The following is a 22,666-nucleotide window of genomic DNA, read 5'->3' on the forward strand; positions in this document are numbered from 1 at the left end:
CCAATATACCTTATTTTAAGCATTACAATGTACTACTGTAATGTTACAACAATGGGGGATTTTCCTGTTTTAGGGAACACTTTTGCCTACACCCAAATTGTCTCCTGCTTTTTACCACCAGTTCCATCTGTACAAAGGCATCCTGCCACTCCAAAACAGCTGCACCACGGTCATTTCCATACAACCTGTTTACTGAGCATTTCCCTTGATTCTGTTGGGAGGTTAGATGATATTGGCTGCTTCTTGAGCATTCATTCTGATTTGTTTGCTGGTAGGTTAGTTCCCTGTCACTTTCCTTACTGCAAACGTTTAGCTTTATTTTTTATTTTTGCAGGCGGAGTGAGGCATTGTGGCCAAGAGCGCTGAAAACAACTTTAATGGTGCATCCTGAATTTGCCAATATATGATTGAATCCCACCCAAAAATAATGACAGTGTGGGGAAGCACTCTTAGTGGTTTAAGAGTGACCCTTATTGCATTGCCACACTGCAAGAGCCCCTGGGTGACATATAGTTTTTCTGGCACTTCTAGATAAACAGCTTGTCCAACCAGGGCAGCTGTACTGTAGCAACCATTATTTCTGCTGGGGAATCTCAAGACAGCCCTTTCTCATTTGGAGCATAGAAAGTTCCCAGATGAGGGGAGCAGAGAACAGAAGCATCATAGACCCACACTTCCACAGGGTCACATACTGCTATGCTATGCTATTGATGAGATTTCCATTCAACAATTAGCCTTCATACACAACCACAGCAGTTCCTATTAGAGAGACTTGAGCAAAGACAACTAAAAGACAGGAACACAGAAAGGTGGGCGGAGGGGCACAGCTACAAATCTGATTGGTACCGAGGCTATTTGCATCACTGATGGTTTGTCTGATAGGGAAAGAGAAGCCTTTCTGCATTTTTAAAGAGGGTTCTCAGCTGTTTAGCCCTGGTTAGGGCCAAAAGAAATATCAGCCTCAAAAACTTTTAATTGCTTCCTTGAGATGAATTTCAGGAATAGAAAGAACCCCTTCATTCGCTATCTGCCTTAAAGAACAGGGTGGCTTTATTATTTCCTCTTTCATTGATCTGTTTCTGCACTAAATGTGACCAAACCTGCTTTCTGGAAACGCCCAGAGTCTTGCAGAATGGCCATGTGGTATGGGGAAGTCCACAGGGCAACAGCTATTTTCAGCACCCAGTAAACTTTAAGAAGAGCAGTTCTAAGCTCTTGGACGCATGTTCTGTGGAGGTACTGGGACGTAAAGGAGTTCAGTAAGCTAGCAATAGAAAGCTCAAATCACAAGTCACAAACGGAAAGCTTCCATTCTTTCTTGCCCCCTAAAATAGCAGCTGCGTTGACCAACGAGGACATGTTGGGAATGATAAAAATTTACAAAGAACTTGTAGCATTAAAAGTCGTTGTTAAGGAAATGCATGAGAATATGAGGTTGAGTAAAATATTCGGGTCCTGATTAGGGATCTTCTGGTGCTCTGCAGATATAGGAGCTTGTCTGTGTGCAGTAGCTAGAATCCTAGAGAACTGAAATCTGCTCTCCTTTTGTTAAATATTCTCCAGGTGTTCTTGAGCTGCTAAAGAAGCCCCCAAATGTTATTGAGGTATTTTATACCTGCGTACCTGAGAGCCAGCGGCATCTGATTTCAACATTTGATAACTGCAGTTGATACTTTGCAATATTTGATAGTTGGCAAGCAATGGGTTTTAGTACTGGAGTGTACTGGTGGTTGATTTATTTTAAGGTAAAGGGTGGGCTAAACCACTCAGCCTCTTGGGCTTGCAGATCAGAAGGTCGGCAGTTTGAATCTGCAACATGGGGTGAGTTCCCGTTCCTCTGTTCCAGCTTCTGCCAACCTAGCAGTTTGAAAGCACACCAGTGCAAGTAGAGAAATAGGTACCACTGCAGCGGGAAGGTAAATGGTGTTTCCATGCACTCTGGCTTCCACCACAGTGTCCCGTTGTGCCAGAAACAGTTTAGCCATGCTGGCCACATGACCTGGAAAGCTGTCTGTGGACAAACAGCGGCTCCCTCGGCCTGAAGCGAGGTGAGTGTTGCACCCCTTAGTCGCCTTTGACTGGACTTAACCGTCTAGGGGTCCTTTACCTTTACCTTATTTAAAAAGCACTCTGCTTTTAAAATAGCATATCCTCAGGAAAAATCTCCCACATTAGCACCTGCATTTGAGGGGGGTGGTATGTGCACTGAATTTGCTTGGGCCAATGCTGGTCCTTTCCACTGCCTACTGGTAAACTGAGGATTTGCATAAGAATATACCTAATAATTGCATGGTTGCACATTGCAAAGGAAGAACAATATGAGTGGCTACATTGTCGTCAGCTGTTGCTCTAAATGGGAAACCACAATAAGACTCCCAAAGAAGCCAAGGTTCCCCAGAAGAGATAATCTGAAAGCCACAGATCTAGCATAAATATAATATTGCATAGTTTATAGGCCATAGTACTTATCAGTCAGTATTTATAGCTGACATGCACCTCTTCTAAATCACGAAGAAAGCAAAACACATACCTGAATTTTGCTTTAAAACTCATGAAAAACTGCATTGTGAAATTAGAAAATTATTTGCAGGTGTTCAGAGTTTGCATATTTGCTTCAGCTCCGTGGCTGCAACCCAGAATCAGCCGACTCCACTCTGAACTGAAGAGATCCTAAAACTCTCAAGCAACTTCAAGAGCTCTATGAGAAATATGCTGCCAGCCCATGTTGCACTAAATAGGCACATTTCAGCCGCCTTTATTCTTCCCTTCCGTTCATGCATAAAACCTTTCTTGTCAACAACCAGGCCTCTGTCATTCCCAAGGTCTTCAAGCACAACCAGACGTTAAAAACAAAACAAACAGCGTTAAGGAAGCACATACAGACCCTTCCCTAGAAATGAAGCAGCATATGGTGTAAAAACAGGTGGCAAGTCGTGCGCACCTCAGAGAAGTGGATTTAATTCCAACATTTGGATTTAAGTGAGATGCTAACCGGCATTACCTCAGGGGATGGTAGCTAAATTGCTTCCAGGCTCCTGCCATGGCATTTCCACAGGTGCCAAGGGCCCAGTTGCTTGATCCTCACAGTGGCAATCTGGCCTCTCAGCTTCCAACACCAGCTGTGCCTCAAGAGGTGGTTCCTTAGCAACCAACAAAGCAAGGCCTTGCTGCTGCGACAGTATTCCAGGGGTGTGCCGCCTCCTGCCAACCATCCCTGGGGGAGCTGTGCCAGGGGAAGGCCAGCCTCTTCTGTCAATCATCTACTTGGGTTTGCCAGCAGACACCAAGATCTCTGGGAGAAGCCTGTCCCTTGGTCTCCTGCAGAGCTACTGAAAGGCTGTTGGAAACTGAGGCATCGAAGGAAAGTATAGCAGAAGTCCTGCTCGTTTCAAATCTGGCCTGGCATTTTGTGCCTATACTGCAAGCATATACCATGAAGAAACCCTGATCTTGCCCTTTTACCAGCTGACCTTCTGACAGAGCCCCACATTTTTTCATTGCACCCTCCAGCACTTTTGGCATGTCATAAAGGTAAAGATAAAGGACCCCCAACAGTTACCGGGTAAGTCCAGTCACAGACGAGTCTGGGGTTGCGGCGCTCATCTCACTTTATTGGCTGAGGGAGCCGGCGTTTGTCCGCATACACCTTTTCCGGGTCATGTGGCCAGCATGACTAAGCCACTTCTGGCGCAACGCAACACCAAAACCAGAACAGCGCATGGAAACACCGTTTGCCTTCCCGCCGGAGCGGTATCTATTTATCTACTTGCACTGGCGTGCTTTCGAACTGCTAGGTTGGCAGGAGCTGGGACCGAGCAACGGGAACTCACCCCCGTCGCTTTTCTCAGCAAATCTTTAGCCTCAGGACAGCAAAGTTTTCCCTCCGCCAGGTTGCTCACCTCACTCTTTCACCATTTCACTATTTACAAAGCAGCCTGGAGGCTTTGATTGACAGCCCCTACTCAAAGGAGCTGTGCCCTTTTATAAAGCTCCTCCCACCTGTAACAAGAGAAACAACCACATGGCCCTCCTAGGCCCTATGGACTTAGGTGTGATATGCCAAAGAGGGGAACAGGTCCTGAGGGCAGGCTGGAGCAGAGCAGCATACACCAGCTTCTTCTTGGTCACCCAAGCGCTGTGTCTTGAGGTCCAGGGAAATATTGTGGACCTCAGATTACGAACGCCAAGGCTATTATTGCCAAGACGACTTTATTTTAAAGTTGACGCAAGCACCACCAAACTGGTGGCATTTATGTGCCAATGAACTACACACAACTCTTAAAAGGGACACTTGCTTTTTAAATCCTAGCAGAAGCTTCCCCAGCAGCCATTCTACACTGCTTTAAACCATTTTTTATAGTTCAGTATTGAAGTCCATTGCAAAAAAAAAAAAAAAAACAAAACAAAACCCAACCCACCAAATTAAGATAATACAATTTTGAAGGGGTTGGTAGGGAGGTGTCACAAAAATCTTTCAGCATCCCAGCAAGAGTAATCAGTAATTATTTTAGGGATAAAGGGGGGGGGTTTCTTGGAGATGCAACAAAAAACATTTGGGCATCTACAAGAGCCTATGGGAGTAGTCGGTTGTTTTTTTTAAAAAAAGTCTTCTTTTTTAGAAGGGGGGAATTGGAGGTGGGGTCTTGAGGGACTACAAGAGGGACTTCTGGGGGCAGAAACATAAAATCCAGATCTCTCCCCCCCCCATCCTGTGGCTTGACTAGTGCCACCAATTATGGCTAGAGCCCACCTGTCTTTTTGCCCTCTGTTGTAAAAAGTTAGGTACAATGTACCATACACCAAGAGAGAGAAAGAGACATATGCAAATACACTTCTTTTTGTGAACCTGTTCTATTTTCACACTTAGTTAGCCGCAAAATTAAGCAATTGAAAAAATCCTTCTTTCTGGCAAGTAGTAAGGCAATGACAGGGCAAATGGCAGGTAGCGAAAAAGCAGTGCTAGGAGATAACAACCCCATCCTTGGAAAGCGATGCGGCCTCTTGCAAACAGATATGACCCTGAGAACAGGAAGTGTGATTACTTAAGAAAAGGTGAGGCCCTCCCACGTTTACAAGGTACACACCCGTTATATGCACACACACACACACACACACACACACACACACACACACACAATGCTTCTGCTGGATCATCCTTCCATCAGCGAAGCTCTAGCATCTGCCCTTGTGTTTGAATCATGCTGCAATCCCCTGTAGGTTAAAACTACCAAGCTGGAGTCAGATTCAGAAAACAGAATCCAGGCACTGGCAAATAATGACACCCCCGATACAGAAGAGAGCAGATGGCAGGAGGGGAGAGGAAGCTGCTGCTTCTAAGCATTAATCTCAAGTAATTAGCCAATTTAGGGAGAGGCAGCCAAAAGACAGCTGATGTGTGTGGGCGCGCATGCAAACGCCTCTCCCTCTCTCTCACACACACACACATGCACACAGTCACCAAACGCTGAGCAGAAATGAGCAAGTTGGACCTGAATTGCTACTCACAGGACACCTGCCATTAATCACCATCTTGCTTGGAGGGATCAGAGCCTCCCCCCCCCCAAACTGAGAATCCAGTTCCCAGCCAAGTTTCTCTGGCCACCGAGAGCACCCATTTCAACGAGCCAACCGTGCACATGGCATATGGAAGAGGCCAGGAGCCTGGAGGAGCGTCCAGACTGACAGGAGCAAGCCCTGTGTTACTAAGCAAAGGCCCCAGCTGGTGCCAACCGGAGGGAGCATTATTTGGGCACATGTGAAGTGCTTTGGGGGGGGGGGAAATGCCTCCAAGGGTCAAGGAGGCATAACATTACATACCAGACGAGTTGGGCCCTTCTTGCTCTGGAGAGAACTAGAAATTAATACTGAAACTTCTGGACCTGCGAAGAGACTTAAGACATGCTGAGCTGGTCAGCTGCAAGGACTTGGGCCACAAACATAGCTTGGCTCAGTCCTGCACTTGCCTGGTTTAAGGAAGCCTTCTCTTCCTTTAGCCTCAGCTTCCCTTGCACAGAAGACCTAACAAATAAATTATTAGCCACCCAAAACTTGGTAAGACAAAGATGCTACTTTCTAGCCTACTTAGCAAGTATCCTTTCAAGAACTATTTTGAACATGTCAGCAGCCCTCTTCTTCTGTCTTCTTGGGACTTGCTCTTCTTCTGTTGCCTGGAGCTCTTACCACTCAGACCCATTCCATTTGGAAATTAAAAAAAGGACACATTCACTGAAGGAGATCCATGTCCTTTTCCTGCCACCGAGTGGCTTTGAGAGCTTGTATATTTAATATTCTGTCCATAGTGCCCAGAATAGTGCTCAATCAGATACAGAGAAGAAGCAGATCTCTTCAAGGCGACACCCACCCAAAACTTGGAAGGATAAAATGTCCCGTGTTTGCAGCTGGGGGCACAACTCTGGCAGGTCGCCCAAACAGAACTGCAATTAACCCATTAACTAATTTCCCAAAAGGGGCCTGGTCTTTGCTCTTTTCAGACTTAGCAAGTAAAGCTGGTCAAACTTTTTTTTTTTTTTGGCAAGCCATTTCTCCTCTAGTTCTTTCCACCCATCTCTGATAAAATACACAGCTGCAGTTTCTCTCACCAAGACCTCAGCACCTGAGAGAATGTGCTTAAATCAAATTGTTGTGTCAAGCAGCTGAACTGTTACATGTGAACACATTTTGCAAATTAAGCAATGTTGTGTATTGCTTGCTTATTTTGCATAACTGAATCTGCTTTTGAAGTCATAGACTGGGGAAGAGAAGCTATACAAAGGCCCCTGCCCTGTAAACCTCAGGGTCTCAGGCACAGGATACAGCACCTGAATTCCACTCCTGGGCAACACACCCAACACCTTTTCAGTCCATCCTAGGAGTCAACTGCTGCTGCTCTTAAGAGAGCCGTAAATCAACAGTGACATCATTCTTCAGCTCCCACTTCTAAAAAAGTTTTCCATGCCACCTCGATCAGCAGCTTTTTTTGTTTGCTTACTACCCAAAGATACCTCGATGCTGTCTGAATGCCTAAGCCGTCACAAGGTCAAGTGGAACAGCCATCCCAGGAAGCTTTCAAACAGGGTTTATTTACAGTGGTACCTTGGTTCTCGAACTTAATCTGTTCCAGGAGTCGATTCGACTCCCGAAACCATTTGAAAACCAAGGCGCAACTTCCGATTGGCTACAGGAGCTTCCTGCACTCAATGAGAAGACGTGTCGGACATTCAGCTTCCAAAAAAGGTTCGCAAACCGCAACATACATTCCAGGTTTGCGGCGTTCGGGAGCCGATTTGTTCGGGAGCCAAGCCGTTCAAGTACCTAGGTACCATTGTATTCCAGCGGAAAAAAGCAACTTTGCTTATCAAATCAGGAGAACCTACATTCTTTGGCCCTTACCTACAGCCATGTTCATAACCACTGGGTACATGCTTTCAGGCTTGAGAACCAGAAATTCCCCTTTCCTCCATGTCTCCCCTGCCTCTCCCCCCCAGGAAAAAAAAATCACATTAGTTTTACTTATCCAGTACATATTGCACGCTGTCAGTCATAGCCACAGAACAATATCACACAATTTAGCAGTAATTTATGGCTTCGGAATTTATTTTTGAGGCATAGAGGCAATACTCCTGATCCCTCTGCAGTGGGCATGTGCTGAGGAAAGAGTGGGACTCGAGACAGGATTGTTATGAGGGCAGAGGGGGAAGGCAGTAGTCAATTTCATGGTTCATCGAAGAAAACGGGGGTTTAGACAGGTGATACTGACAGTTTTATTGATGTTCAAACCAGCAACAATTTTGACCAACATTCCTATGATAAGGTGAAGGATGAGCTAAACTGGAGGAAACTCTGCAGTTCTGTGCCTGTGCATCTCGAGTTCAAGGTCAATTTCACTGGATATTTGAGACTGAAGCCAAGTACCAGATCAGCTTCTTGGTGAGATCAATCAGGATATGTTCATGTGCAGTCAGTTCAAACTCAAGCTTCAAAAAAGGTACATCAAAGCAGACTTTTCCTTTTTACATTTTGCTATAAAGATTTGCGAAAATATGTCATTTTGATATTTCCCACCAAATTAAAAAAGCAAAGCCCCCCCCCCCAACGTTTAACAAAGAGATTCTGTATCCCCCCAATACTAATGGGTTTCCTTTAAGGAAAAAAAAGTCCTTAAAATGCAAGAATCTTTCAAACAACAGGTAAATCAAGTTAATACTAGAAAATATTAATTTCCTTAAAACTTCCACAACACAGAAAATGTTAAAAATGGAATTCATTCAATGGACACGTGCCAAAAAGCCGCTTTTAAAGACTCACCTGCTATAGAGGTTTGTAAAAAGCTCCTCCTGCTTTTGCTAATGCACGTTTCAATATGTTAATGTTAAAACAATTCGAAATCAAACTCTGCTGAGCAATGTGTTACATGAGTGATGAGCCCTGCTTAGGCAAGTCTGGGGAAGCGAGACAGCAAAGGCAGTTCAGCCACTTCTCCAATTCTGCAGAGTAGCCATGGGGAGTGGGATAAATTCAAACAGTGAAAGGGCCTCCAGGTACGAAACCTGCTGTATAAAAGGGCAACTGTCCACCAGCCCCCAATTTCCAGTACTACTTCTGAGAATTAATTTAAGAAGAGTGACAAAGAGCTGCAGTTACATGGTGGGTGGCTGCTTAACAGAGGAGGATGAAAGGTAATACCAGGGCTGGGAAATGGGATTTATGTGCAACATTACAAGGTATGCCTCCATCATGGCACAGCCTCTTCAGTGCAAGCACAGTTATCAAAAAGATCATCAGAAGGCAGGTCACCCACCTAGTGCAAGCAGCTCTCTGGAACACGGATGAAGAACTGAACTTCTTTCAAAGGCCAGTGGAAAGGGAAGGGAATAATACTACTGACAGAATTAGTTGATGAGCCCAGACATATTTAGGCATTGTAGCACTGTGCATTGGTGGGTGGGAGGGGGGGGATTTGCAAACAAAAGAGCAATCTGTTTGCACACACGCAATCAGCTCAGATGGGAGGAGGTCCAATAGAACCCATCTGCCATGTCAACCTTTCCCTGAACATCCTGCTTGCCAGTCCAAGGACTGTCGTGGGATGCAGCTGGGCTCAAATGCAGCCATTGTTTTTTGGGGAGGGAAAGAGGAGAAGGTGCGTTAGTTCTGCTTTTTCCCCAACTGCCCAGTTTCCAAGGTAGAGTATTTTCCTCCAGCCAGCAAAATTGCCTGGGACATTCTAAAATCATACCATTCCCCAATCCCAATACGTGCCCCTTTAAATAAACGAATATTTATATAGAGAATTTTATATAAAACTCTTTTCTTTTATCACTCGTCATCAAAGTTCTGACTCAGCAGGAAGTTGGCCGCCAGATTCTCATTCTTCTCACAAGCAAAGTATGCCTGGATCACCAGGCTCTCAGGGAAGCCCAAGGCCTTTAACTAAGGGTGGGGAAGGGAGAGAGAGAAAGAGAAAGAGGAAAGGAAGGAAAAAAGTTAGAAACGCTCTGATTGGCAGCACTGTGCGTCCTACAGTCTCACCTTTCCTGTAAGGAGCCAACTGCCAGGAATGCTGCCAATGGGAATAAATAATAATAATAATAATAATAATAAAATAATAATAATAATAATAATAATAAATACAGAGACTCCCTTATGGGAGATTCCAACATGCCTATCTTGTGTTGGGTCAGATCTGGGCAAGGCGAGTACCAAAATAAGGACCATGACACTCTACAGCATGGTTCACCACAGGAGCGGAGTAGGCAGACATCATTAGTAGGGTTAGCATAATTATCAGTTCCTCTGCAGAAAAGGCTTGTTCTTGTGTTGTCACTCTCTGGACCTTTCATGGAGGAGGCACACGAAGAAGAAGAAGAAGAAGAGTCTGGATTTGATATCCCGCTTTATCACTACCCAAAGGAGTCTCAAAGCGGCTAACATTCTCCTTTCCCTTCCTCCCCCACAACAAACACTCTGTGAGGGGAATGAAGCTGAGAGACTTCAGAAGTGTGACTAGCCCAAGGTCACCCAGCAGCTGTAAGTGGAGGAGCGGAGACGCGAACCCGGTTCCCCAGATTACAAGTCTACCACTCTTAACCACTACACCACACTGGCTCTCAAAAAAAAAACTTGTTGTTTCTGCCCGGTTACGAACAGGGGACCTTTCGCATGTCAGGCGAACGTGATAACCACTACACTACAGAAACGTACACAGAAGATGATCTCAGGGTCTGGGCAGGTTCATATGCTCCCATACTGTGGTATGCTCAGGCTTTCCCTGGCCCTTAAGACTGGACCTTGTTATTACTGAACTCTTGTTTTTATAATACAGCTTTACAGGCTGTTGTTTTTCTCCCTGTTTTTGTGATACTGTTGTATTGTTTATTTGTTTGTACTGTACACCACTTAAAATTTTAACACATTAAGCAGTTTAGAAATGTTTTTGTTTTTGTATCAACAAATATTTCAGTACAGAAAACTGGCTTGTTTGGTGCAGAACTGGCTTATGAATAACCATGGTTCTATAGCCTTAGAGAAAGACAAAAGCGAATGAAGCAAAACCACATGTTCAGAGCTCACGTGCCAATCGGCTTATTGCCAGGCTGCTGGCACTTCCTGCCCTAAAGCCCCTGTGCTGCCCTCAGACTCTACTGCGGGGCTGACTAACCTGTGAGCCCTGAGGGAGTAGTTTCCAGCATCCCTGCCCATTGGCCATGCTGGATGTGGCTGGTGGGAGATGGAGTCCAACATTATCTGGAGGTATACAGGTCAGCCAGCCTTGCTCTAGTCCACACAGCAAGGTGATGGGGAGTCACTTGTAATACTAGGCAATAACCGGAAAGTCCCACCCTTTCCACTGTACCCACCAAGATGTCTCTGTAGCCTACAGGAACTAGTGCAAGACATAGAGGCCACCACCCTGGCCGCTTAACTGTTCTGTATCTCATGAGGGAGCAAACCCTACAGGGAGAAGCTCCAGTACAGAGAGCAAGAGACTTCCCTTCTTGTCCCTGCCCCAGGACACTGCTCCCCTCTTTTACCCTTTCTATGGCTTCTTTTTCCTGAGGCGTGACTTGGATGTAATTCATCTGAGGGGATTCCTCCCCAATAGCACCCATCTCTCCTTCAATGTCTGCGATGTCAGGTACTTCACCCAGTGGTTCATTGAGCATCTGAATGAACTGCTCCTGGTGTTGGCTGATTTGCTGGAGGAGGAGGAAGAGAAGAACTTGCCATTATCAATTAACACATGCCTACACCCCGCGACCCCTCAGGGCCCCTGGGGCAGCAAACCTCACACAAGCACCTCCAAAGGACACCGAACCCTCGCATGAGACCCTCCAATTTGAGGGGACGAGAGGACTCAGGAGACCTGGCCTGCCGTCCTTTTTTCCTACATTGAAGTCCTCACTCTTATGCCACTGAATTTTCAAGTATGTTGTATTCATAATCCTCCTTCTCTAGCCACAACACACACTGCATCCACTGTTAAAGCTCGCCCATATATAATTAAGGCAAAGCAAAGGAAGATGACTGAGCCAGCAATGATCACCCTAACCCAAGGCCTAAGGGAGGCAAATCAGGAGAACTGGGAGGAAACTGAGCCATGAGGATTGGCAGCATCATTTAAAGGAGGAACCTCAGGGAAGCAAACACCCACCTGAAAAGTAGGATCTGGCTGTACAAGTCAATGACACGCAAACAATGCACACAGCAGCACAAATGGTGCTGCCTAGCCAAGTTAGCATACCCACTTGGCTCTGTTGTGCCTGCTGTTTCTGTTGAAATACAAAACAACAGCCAGAGAGATGCTGAGAGCCATGCTGCCCATGCTGGCACCAGCGGGATCTCAGACCACTGTAACTTTGACCCATCTGGTTGCTCCAAGGCTGTCCCCAACAGACTGAGGCAACAAACAAAGCCTGTCCGCTCAGTTACCTGCAGCAGTTGAGGGTTCTCTTGGCCTAACTGCTGGAGCAGGGCTGGGAGCAGAGCTGGGTTCTGCTGGATCACCTGACGCATGTTCTGGAACTGGGGCTGGTCTCGCAGAAATTCCAGAGGGTTCTCTCCTGTAGATGCAATGAGTGTTAAAGCCATGCAGGCGAGCAGAACAGCAGCAAATGGGGGAGGGGCTGGGCATGTGCGTAGAGGGAGGAGTGCGTATGAAGCCATCAAGGGGCAGCACTCTCCCAACATGCCACTAAGCAATGCACTGCAGCCTAGTTAGGCACAACTGTTACTCCCCATAGTCCACCGCTCCAGTAAACTCTTTATATGAAAGTGGGGGGGACGGGGACACACACACCTTCTGGCGCAGGCTGCTCTTGAGGCTGGCTCTCCTGGATGGAGGCTCTCTCTGGTTCTGGGCTACCTGGGATACCCTGCAAAGTTAGAGAAAGCAAAGTTAACGGAACTACTTCCAGATCATACACTTTTCAAGATTCCATCCACAGCACACTAATGGCTACATCCAGAGACTGATGGCATGTGGGAACTGTTCAAAGCAAAACAAACTATGAAGGCAGTTTCTGTTGGGGCAAGAACATTTCTGCTCTCCAGATTTCCTTGCCCAAGTCCAGTCGTGTCTATTGCCTGCTCACATCTCTTCAGTTTCAATTTTATTTCCCCTTTTGTGACTAAGGATGTTTACTTACATTTACAAAATGTTCATTGTGATGGGGGTTTTTTTCTGACTTCCAAATTTAGTTTAATGTAGGAGTGCAAGGATCCAGTCCTCAGCCCTTTGCAAAGTGCCCAACCAACCTCACAACTGTTTAGATAAAGCAAGCGCCTTGGTTGGCATCCATGGTCGTCCCCTGTGCTATACTAAGCAGGGGAGACACCAGAGCAGGCAAGATGCAGAGCTGAGAAACAGTATGGAGTCATCCTTCAAGAGGACCTGTCTGAGATGGTTCAGAAAGCATGGTGTTCTTCCTCTTTCAAGCAACCCAAGCTAGCAGCAGAGTTGTGGCAACAGTGAGCAGAAAATGATTACAGTACACCAGTGAAGTGGAAGGGAAAGGAAGCCAGGAACACCCCTTGTAGAACTGGAAGAAAGCCCAAAATATATTGATGGGGGTAGGACAAACCCAGCATTTCTCCTTACCGTTAGCAGGTATTCCACAGCCCGGTGAGGGTTGTTGTAGCTGGCCCGTAGAGCTGCCACCACCCGCTCTCGCTCATAGCCCATTGACATGATTTCATTCAGCATTGTCTCATACTCTGAGCCAGTAACTGGAAACGGAAATGGAAGACAGTTTGACGTTAGGGGAAGAAAAGGTGCAACTATTTCCACCTGACCCTTGCATACGGGAAGGGGAGCAAGATGGGCAGCCGGACTGGAAGGCAACAGGTCACTTTGCCATTGCCAGCATCCTCCTCATTACAATGTCTGCAGAACCAGGAAGCCTTGTACCCTTGGCACTTTGAATACCAGTAAGCTCCAAAGCTTCAAATCCAGTTTCTAATCCCAAATCTTCAAAGCCCCTCTAATGGCTGAAAACAGAATTAAGATCTCAAGCCTCTTTCCACCCAGAGAGACCACCCTATCGAAAGCCCCCTGAGTTTGGCTACTAAATCTCATTCCCCTTACAGAACTGGAGGCTGCATCAGGATTCCTGGGTTTTAACCACTAGACTGCTTCCAGATATGGGGATGGAACCCAGAATTTCCAGTTTCCATGGCTGTAGCTCAAGTGCTAGACGCTACTCCTTATATAACACGGCCACAAAAGGGCAAGCAGGTGCCCACTATGCCATAACCTTGATGGAAAGAATACAGGTATCAATGGCTGATGACAGAATTTGGGGGTGAAATCTGCTGAACTGTTCCCACAAGCAGTGTCCAACTTTTAGACCCAGGATCCATCTTTAACCCTAACCTGCAACATGAGACCCACTTTCATTTTTTATACTATGTATGGTTCTCTTTTGCTGCCTTCTCTCCCCACACCTCTACCCTCTTAAAGAAGCCTAGAGCAAAAGTGATGGTGTAGCCTCAGTTGCAACCCACTTGTGGCTCCCAGCTGACATTTGCATGCTGGATCCCCATGAAACAGCTATGGAAGGAGAAGTGTTTTAACCACTAGAGACCGTTAGAGGGCAGCACTTCCTAAGTTATACCGTGCTGTATTGTATTTAGAAGTCCATCAACTATGGATCTGAAGACCATAGAAATTTACCAGTCAAAACAGCGGAATAGGGAGAGAGTGGTCCCAATCTTATAAGAGCAAACTGCAGCCAAGGAGCTGAGAGCTCTCCCCCGTGGCAAGCAAAGGAAAGGCGCTCACCTACCTAAAGTGGAAGCTGCATCATCTTCACGTCCCATGCTACCTGAAGAGGGAACAGAGCTGCAAATTTAAGAGAGAGAAATAGTAGCTGGGTCCTTTCAGATAACTGGCCAAGAAAACTGAAAAGCCAAATATAAACTAAGCAACAGAACAGCTGATTTTCCCTTCAGTCATACAATCTCTCTCCTACCCCCATGGCTGACAAACAGCAGGCAACTGCTTTGCCTAACAATTCTTACCACCACCGAGGCCTGGAGTGCAACTACAATCGCCACATTTCAGGGGTACTGTTCCGAGAGTGGGTAGTGGTGCTAAAACTGGTGGTACGAAGCTATGAAGCAACAGAGGCCAGGAGAGGAGGGCCGCTCACCCCCAAAACACATGCTCTTATGTACCTTCTTGTTTCCCTCCCCAGTCCTTTGTATAGCCGTCTAATAACGCCAGTTAGCAACCCGAGCTGCATTCTGACATCACAGGCCTTCACCTCCCTCTTCCTCTCCAAGACTGAGATTTGAGGCACCTAGGCTGTGTGGTTTGCAGCCCACTTTCAAACCCACTCAAATCTCCACGTGTGGAGAAAGAGTTTCCACGTTAAAGTCCTCAAACGTAGAGGAAAGACCGGCAATAAAATCTAACAGCTAAACAAACACAAGACCACAACCGGCTGGCCCAAGTGATGGTAGGCTAATTCTGTGTCCCAGTAGCATCTGCTCTAGAATTTATCCCCAATCAGTTTACTCCAAACTCCAAACATTGTTGTATTTTCATAACTAATCATGATTTCCAAGGCCTAGAATTTCTCCCTCTATTATATCATTCCAACGTCACCTACAAAACAAGTGAGAGTGAGGAGGGTGGCAGGGTAAGCCAAACTTACCCAACTGATTCCTGGGGGGAAGCAGTCACTGACTCTTCAGGAGGCTTCTCCTCACTTGATGGAGTTCCTAGTGAGGATGAAACAGTAGCTGCTCCAGGCAGCAGCATCTGTCCAGAGGATGGTGCAGGCTCTGATGGGGGCACTGCCTCACTTGGTGAGGGGACAGGAGCTCCTGAGCCTGTTTTGTTCTGAACAGAAAATCAAAATGAGACTTAGAAGCAGATACAATGCATTTCTATCCCACAGAGAAAAGCAAAGGGGATTGAACTTCAAGTTAAATTTCTGAGAAACCAAGAGAAGGCACTCCTGGAATTGTCAATGCCCTGTAATCGCCTTTCTTGGATGCGCCCACACCCCAGGGCTGAAACCCTGCACCAAATCTGCTTCCTAGCACACCATCCTTTGAACCACAGCAAGGCAGAGAGGGTAATGGAAGCTACTGAAGCAGAATCAGTCTTCTGTTCCAAGGAAAGCATTCCCATGAAGCAATGGAGGTGACCCAACCATACCTTGGTGACCATCACCACCACAAAGTTCTTCTCATCAATCTTGTACTCCTTGATAGGGACATCATCACTCAGGATCTTGCCAGCATAGATAAGCTTCTGTCCCGACACTGGGAACGCTTCCTTGCCCTTTTCAGCCTCAATCTTCTCCTTAAGAACTCGGACCTGTGGGTCAAGACCAAACTGGTTCCACCATCTGTCTTGTACTGAACGCCTGGGAGTCAAACTTTTCCCACCCTAATAAGCGTGGCTGTAGAGATATTTGAATTGGCCTGTAAGCCACATTCTTCCAGCACAGTGAACCCTGTCCCATATCTAATGCTCTTTTGAGTATTGTCTTTACTCCTAATGAGGAGAGATGGATTCAGAAAGTCCCTTGCTTCTAAAAGCTTTTAGGAAAGCCAAACCTCTCGCCCTGCCATCTATAAATACCAAAAGCAAGAGTAGACACACCCTTCATGGTGGTTTCACCAGTTCAAAAAAACTATCCTCCCCCCCCCAAGTAGCATTAATAGGCAATCTTCCCCACTTCTGGGACTGCTCTCCATTCCCACAAACATAATACAGCTTCACACCTCTATAGGATTTTATGATTATATGGTGCTTGGCAGCATATAAACTAACATTCTGCACAACTGTCAAGGTTCAGGGAATCCTTTCCTCCCCTGATGGCAGCAAAAAAAGCAGGTGACAAGAGGAGTCCTTACCATGTAATTTATTCAGGATTTACAGAGCGAGACAAAGGAATGTAGTCCCTATCCATCAATGGCGTTGCTCCAAGTAAAGTCCCACCCCCCTACATCGTCCCTATTCCACGTCACCCATGCGCCGGCTAATCTACGTTTTCTGTCTCTGAGATCTCTGTTCTACTACTCTCAAGGCACGTCTGGTTCTGGGAGTGGGGTGGTCAGGAATGCTTTCTAAAGACACTGAGTCTGTCGGCTGTCTCTTCCCTGGTGCTTTTTCTTCTTCCTGAGTGTTCCTCTTCCAATATTTCCCAGCTTCTGCTCTCTGCAGCCTCTGAACTATGCCCCTCTGCAAACCACTGTTCTAAATCTATACCAGGCATAGGCAAACTCGTCCCTCCAGATGTTTTGGGACTACAACTCCCATCACCCCTAGCTAACAGGACCAGTGGTCAGGGATGATGGGAGTTGTAGTCCCAAAACATCTGGAGGGACAAGTTTGCCTATGCCTGATCTATACTGTCCTCCTGTTCTCGGGAAGGTTCAGGAGAAAGGGGGGGCACCATTCAGTCCAGCCCCTGACAACTACATTTGTAAGAACTCAATTGTTTCATGGGGCAGCACCCAATCTTTGTAACTCCCTGCCTATTGAGATCAAGCTGGCAACTTCACTGTACAGTTTTCAGCGCCTGTTAAAAACATTCTTGTTTCAAAAAACCTACCCAATGCTTAAAAAGTTGAGGTAATTGTAGTATTTTAACTTTCGTATGTTTTAAATATGTGCATGGGTTTTTCTTGATTTTCTTGCTTATCTTTTTGTAAGCCGCTTTGAGATTGTTTTTGTTTTGTTTTTTACAATCAAACACTGTATAAATTTTATGAAATAATAATAATAATAATAATAATAATAATAATAATAAACAATCATCATCCAAAAAGAGAAGGTTCAAAAAATGAAAGGAGGTCTTGGATTTAAACAAAAAAAAAAAACTTCATTGATAGGGCACAGAAAAACTTTCACCCTTGTGATCAGTCAGCAATTGCACTGTGGTGTAGGTTAAAAAGGAATTTCGCAAGATGAGATTGCATAGGGAGGCAGTTGTCCTCTGCATTGTGTGGCTGTCTCTCTTGAATCAATCCCCAAAGCTGTTTTACTTCTATACTTCTGTGCAGGGTGAGACGATGGATGAATGGTCCTGCCCTGGCCATACAGTTACATTTTGATAAAAAATAACTCAGTCCACCAGGATGCAACACATACCTCGCACAAAAGGGATCACACATCTTGTGACAAAAAATAAATATTTTTTTCCTTTCAAAAGGTCATGTTTGGGAATCCTTACTAAAAAAAATGGAACTTGAATCAAATCAGAACATGATAAAAGCTAGCAAATTGGCTATGTTCAGGACTTATTCTTATGTAGGTACAGGTGTTTGAAAGGATTTACTTTGTTCCACTGAAGTTAAAAGCAAGTTGCCAAAGAGGCATGCCTCTTGACCCACAATAGGCAGAGACTGAAAAATAAGGAATTATTAGCAGTTACCACTCCTCATATGTGCTCTTCCAGGATTATATGACAAGGGGACAAATCAATGTGATTACTCCAGATTTATGTTACTTTTAATATCGGGATTCATATTCAGACTCACTTCATTCAAACAAAACCAGATGAATCAGTAGAATGTTGAAGCACAGGAGGTAGAAATCTACATATAAATAGCATGGGTAATAAAACACTGATTTAAAAACAAAAACAAAAACTGAAGAAAGATACGACATTGGTGGTGGGAAAGAAGCTACCAAAACAACAATAAATCTGATAGACTGCCCTAGAACAGTTGGTCATGGAACTGATCAGAGGAGTGGCAACTCTGGACCTAATCTTGAGTGATGCTGAGGACCTGCTGAGAGATGTGGGTGCTGTTGAACCAATTGAGAATAGTTACTATAGTGCTATCAAATTTCATTTATATACAGGTGAAACTTGAAAAATTAGAATATCGTGGAGAGGTTCATTTCTTTCAGTAATTCAACTTAAAAGGCGAAACGAATATATGAGATAGATTCATGACATGCAAAGAGAGATATGTCAAGGCTTTATTTGTTATAATTGTGATGATTATGGTGTACAGCTGATGAGAACCCCAAATTAACAATTTCAACTTTGGGGTTTTCATCAGCTGTACGCCATAATCATCACAATTATAACAAATAAAGGCTTGATATATCTCGCTTTGCATGTCATGAATCTATCTCATATATTAAACTCCAGTAGCTAATGAAAACAATTGCTTACATAAATGGACTTTTCCACAATATTCTAATTTTTCGAGTTTCACCTGTACAGTGGTACCTTGGGTTACAAATGCTTCGGGTTAAAAACGCTACAGGTTATAGACTCCGCTAACCCGGAAGTAGTACCTCGGGTTAAGAACTTAACTTCAGGATGAGAACAGAAATTGGGCGGCGGTAGCAAAACTGCGGCAGTGGGAGGCCCCATTGGCTAAAGTGGTACCTCAGGTTAAGAACAGTTTCAGGTTAAGAACGGACCTCCGGAATGAATTAAGTTTTAACCCGAGGTTCCACTGTACAGACAATTGTCAAGAAAACCCAAAGGTCACATTTGACTTCAATAGAAGGAATGTCCAAAAAATGAAGGAATTGGTAAAAAGGAAGTTTAAAGGCGAAGTCAATAGGGTCACATCTCTCAAAATGTTCAGGGGTTGTTTAAAACCACATTAGAAGCTCCGTTTAAATGTAAATAGCAGATCAAAAAGGTACCACCAGGGCCAAGAGGATCCCAGCATGATTAACAAGGAGCCATCAAAGGCAAGAAGGCTTCCTTTAGAAAATGGAGATCTTGTCCAATTGAGAAGAAAACAGAACACAAACTTTGGCAAAAGAAATGCAATCAAACAATAAGGGATGCTAAAAAAGAATCTTGCTGAAACCATAAAGACTAACCACAAACAATTATTTAAATACATTGAAAGCAGGAGACTGGCTAGGGAGGCAGTTATTTGGACCTTTAGATGACAAGGAAGTCAAGGTATGCTGAAGGAGAATGAGATTGCAGAGAAGCTGAATGAATTATTTGTACATTATTTGCCTGCACAGTAGAAGATATATGGGAGACCCCTGGACCTGAACTAACTTTTAGAGGAAGGGAATCTGCCAAACTAAGGCAATTAGAGGTGAAAAGATACAAAGTTATGATAGGCCCTTATTGAAAAAAATATAATAATTTGACAACTGCTGGGTCTGGATGACATCTAGCCAAGAATTCTGAAGAAACTCAAATTTGAAAATACTAAACTTCCAACAAAAATTTATAAGTTTTTCCTAAGATACCTGCCTCCATACCTGAATACTGGAAATGATCAATGTTGTGACATTTAAAAGGGGGACGGGGGACTGGGGGCAGGTGTAATCCTGGAAACCACAGACTGGTTAGCTTAGCATCTCTTCCAGAAAAACTGGTTGAAAGCATTGATAAAGATATAATTACTCAGCATACAGAAGAACAAATCTTACTAAAGCAGAACCAGCATGGTTTATGCAAAGGTAAGTCCTTTCTTACTAACATATTCAATTTCTTTGAGAAACAACCATATAGAGAGGTAACCCAGTTTACAAATACTTTTTTTAAAGCTTTTGACAAAGTACATAAAGTACCTCATCAAAGACTCCCAAGCAAGGTTAGCAGTTATGGAATAGGAGGAGAGGTACTCTTGTGGAACAGTAACTGGTTAAAAAGCAGGAAGCAGACAGCAGGAATAAATGGACAGTTCTCCCAATGGAGGGAAAGTGGAGTCCTCCAAGGTATTGAGACTTGTGCCATTTAACTTGTTCATAAATTATCTAGTTAGAAACAGCGAAGTACTGTAACCAAGTTTGTTGATGACGCCAATTTTTTCAGGATGGGGGAAAAAAATAAAAATCTTAATTTCACATATACATTCATGGGGTCTTAACTAGCAGTGACTGAGCAGGAACAAGATAGTAGTGGATAGCTTGATAAATATATTGACCAAGAGTGCAGCAGCTGTGAAAAAGGTGAATGCCATGCTAGAGATCACCAAGAAAGGGATTGAAAATAAAACTGCTAGTTTCATAATATATTTATACAAATCTATGGTGCAACCACACTTGGAATACTGGGTACAGTTCTGGTTCTTCCTTCCTCTTAAGAACAGAACTCAGGGCCATCAATTGAAGCAGAATATTGGAAGGCTCAGGATAGACAAGAGAAAGCACTTCTTCACATGACACAGAGTTCAGCTATAGAATTTGATCCCACAAGAGGTTGCAATGGCTACCAACCAGGATGGTTTTAAAAGAGGATTAGGCATCGATAGAGAATATGGTGATCAATGGCTACTAGTCATGGTGGCTGTGCTCTACCTTCAGTATCAGAAGCCATTTGCTGGAAGTAACAACTATGAAAACAAAATGATGCTAAAATAACCAAAATGTAATCCAATAGGTTGCACTCATGTTCTGCTTGCCACAGCCTCTGTGAGAACAGGATGTGGGACCGCATGTGCCTTTGGCCTGGCTCTTCTTATGTTCTTGATTGGGGGGGGGGGGATTTCAGGACTACAAATACTAGGCAAGGCACCCAAAATAAGAGATGCTAAATCGGAAAACAACCAATCTGCATCTGATTTTGAACTTAAGCACGTGCTGGGAAAGCTAGCTTAGGGAGGAGGGGGTGGAAATGGGAGCAGTCCCTTTATAGATGTTGGTGTAACTATGTGCTACACAGCACAGGGTGTGTATGTGGAATTAAGAATAAAGCACGACTGGAAGGAAAGCGCCCGGGGCGCGCGCGAGTGTGTGTGTTACGTGCCCAGCAGCGAACAGATCCTTACGCCACTAAGGATCAAGGACTGTGGCTACACGTGTGTACTGAGAGCGCGCGCGCCTTCGAGAAATCCCTACTTGACAGCTTTTCCTGTGTGAGCTTTGTGGCAAAACAAACGAGCGACGTAGGTTGTTCTTTAAGGACTAACTTCTAGGTCGGGAGAAGTTGGAGGATCGCCTCTGTGAGGCGTCCCGGGGGTGGATTGGTTCCCTTCCCCCACCCCCACCCCAGGAATCTCCTGCGAACGAGAGAAGGGGATCTGGAAAGCGAGAGGCGAGGAAGACCGCCCGCTTAACCTGCAAGGCGAAAGGGGGCTCCTGGCGGAAGAGGGTTGGGGGCGCTGAAGAGGCCGGGGGAAGGAGAGGGGGGTGGGGAAGGGGAGGAGGAGGAGGACCCGCCGCCCCTCACCGTCTCGTCAGGCTCCATGCGGATCTTGAAGGTCTGCTGCTGGAGGGTCTTCAGGGTGACGGTCACCGCCATGGCGGGAGGGAGGGAGGGAGTCAGGGGAGAGGGCGGTGGCGGCGGCAACAACTGGCGGTTCCTCCCAACGGACTCAGCTGGGGGTCCCCCACAACAACATGCAACTTCACGACGCCGCCATCTTAATCGCGTCCGAGCGCCGCTTCCGCTCCCTGACGGGCCCTTCCCACGTGACAGGGGACAAGGAAGACAGGCCGAGGTGTTCCTTAACCATAGAGTCAGGAAGGCTAGAAACACGCGCGCGCACATGCATACACGCACGCACGCACGTTTCTCGGCTTCCGGTTTGTTTCGGGGATTTCCGTTTCGCGCGCCTTGCCTTCTGCGCAAGCGAGTAACGCTGTGGGGGGAGGGGTGATTTAAGTTGGGGGTCGCTTTCGACGGAATTTTTTTCTTCTGGGCATCCAACGTTCAGGAACCAAGCGAAAGTGATGCGGTACGATTTTCCCAGGGGAGGACTCGGGGTTTACTTCCGAGTAGGCACCTCAACGCGCCTCCAGCCTGTTAACTATTGACAGGGCGACTGTACAATGCACGACTGGTGCTGGTTCCCCATCGCCTCCCTGCCACCCTTCTTAATTATGGGTATATTTGCGTTTCCATTGCGATTCGGCATTTTCCCCAGGCGAATCAGGGTCCTTGTGCGGTACAGCATCAGCTACTGACTTTGCCTTTGTAGGGTATTAAAGGCAGCCAGGTGAGAGAATGGCTCTAAATGTTAGCAGATTGCAGACAATGGAAGTACAGTAGGTCTAGAATTTTGTCCTGAATGGGAGCCCAGTCACGTGACAAGGATACTGACCATATCTTTCCTTCCATATGGGGTAACTTCACCAAAGCAAGGCTGAATACTCAAGTGATTCTCCTAAAAGGAAAACCTTGTGCTAGAAAGTAAATCAATTCCTCATTGACAAGGGACAGGCCACAGTAGCTTTCCATAGGATGGGATGATAGTTTCAGGTAACAGTCAA

At 45.4% G+C, this 22,666-nt stretch overlaps 1 protein-coding gene and 1 non-coding gene across 3 annotated transcripts; both read right to left on the minus strand.

The window, feature by feature from the left end:
• Positions 1–7,564: 7,564 nt before the first annotated feature.
• Positions 7,565–21,848, minus strand: RAD23A (RAD23 homolog A, nucleotide excision repair protein). 2 transcript variants are annotated; one of them, XM_033172942.1, is made up of 9 exons: positions 21,624–21,848; positions 15,665–15,826; positions 15,156–15,343; positions 14,283–14,338; positions 13,097–13,224; positions 12,296–12,371; positions 11,929–12,059; positions 11,031–11,195; positions 7,565–9,429 (listed from the first exon to the last, which is right to left on the minus strand). In XM_033172942.1, exons 1-9 carry the CDS (start codon positions 21,693–21,695, stop codon positions 9,316–9,318), a joined length of 1,092 nt encoding a protein of 363 aa, XP_033028833.1. In that variant the 5' UTR covers positions 21,696–21,848; the 3' UTR covers positions 7,565–9,315. The 2 variants fall into 2 exon arrangements, with proteins under 2 accessions (XP_033028833.1, XP_033028832.1); XM_033172941.1 differs by having other exon boundaries at positions 14,283–14,317; positions 21,624–21,748.
• Positions 10,124–10,196, minus strand: TRNAV-GAC. The gene has a single exon. It is a non-coding gene; the product is annotated as a tRNA-Val (tRNA).
• Positions 21,849–22,666: the final 818 nt, after the last annotated feature.

Source organism: Lacerta agilis, chromosome 16, assembly GCF_009819535.1.
Source record: "Lacerta agilis isolate rLacAgi1 chromosome 16, rLacAgi1.pri, whole genome shotgun sequence".
NCBI classification, from domain to species: Eukaryota; Metazoa; Chordata; class Lepidosauria; order Squamata; family Lacertidae; genus Lacerta; species Lacerta agilis.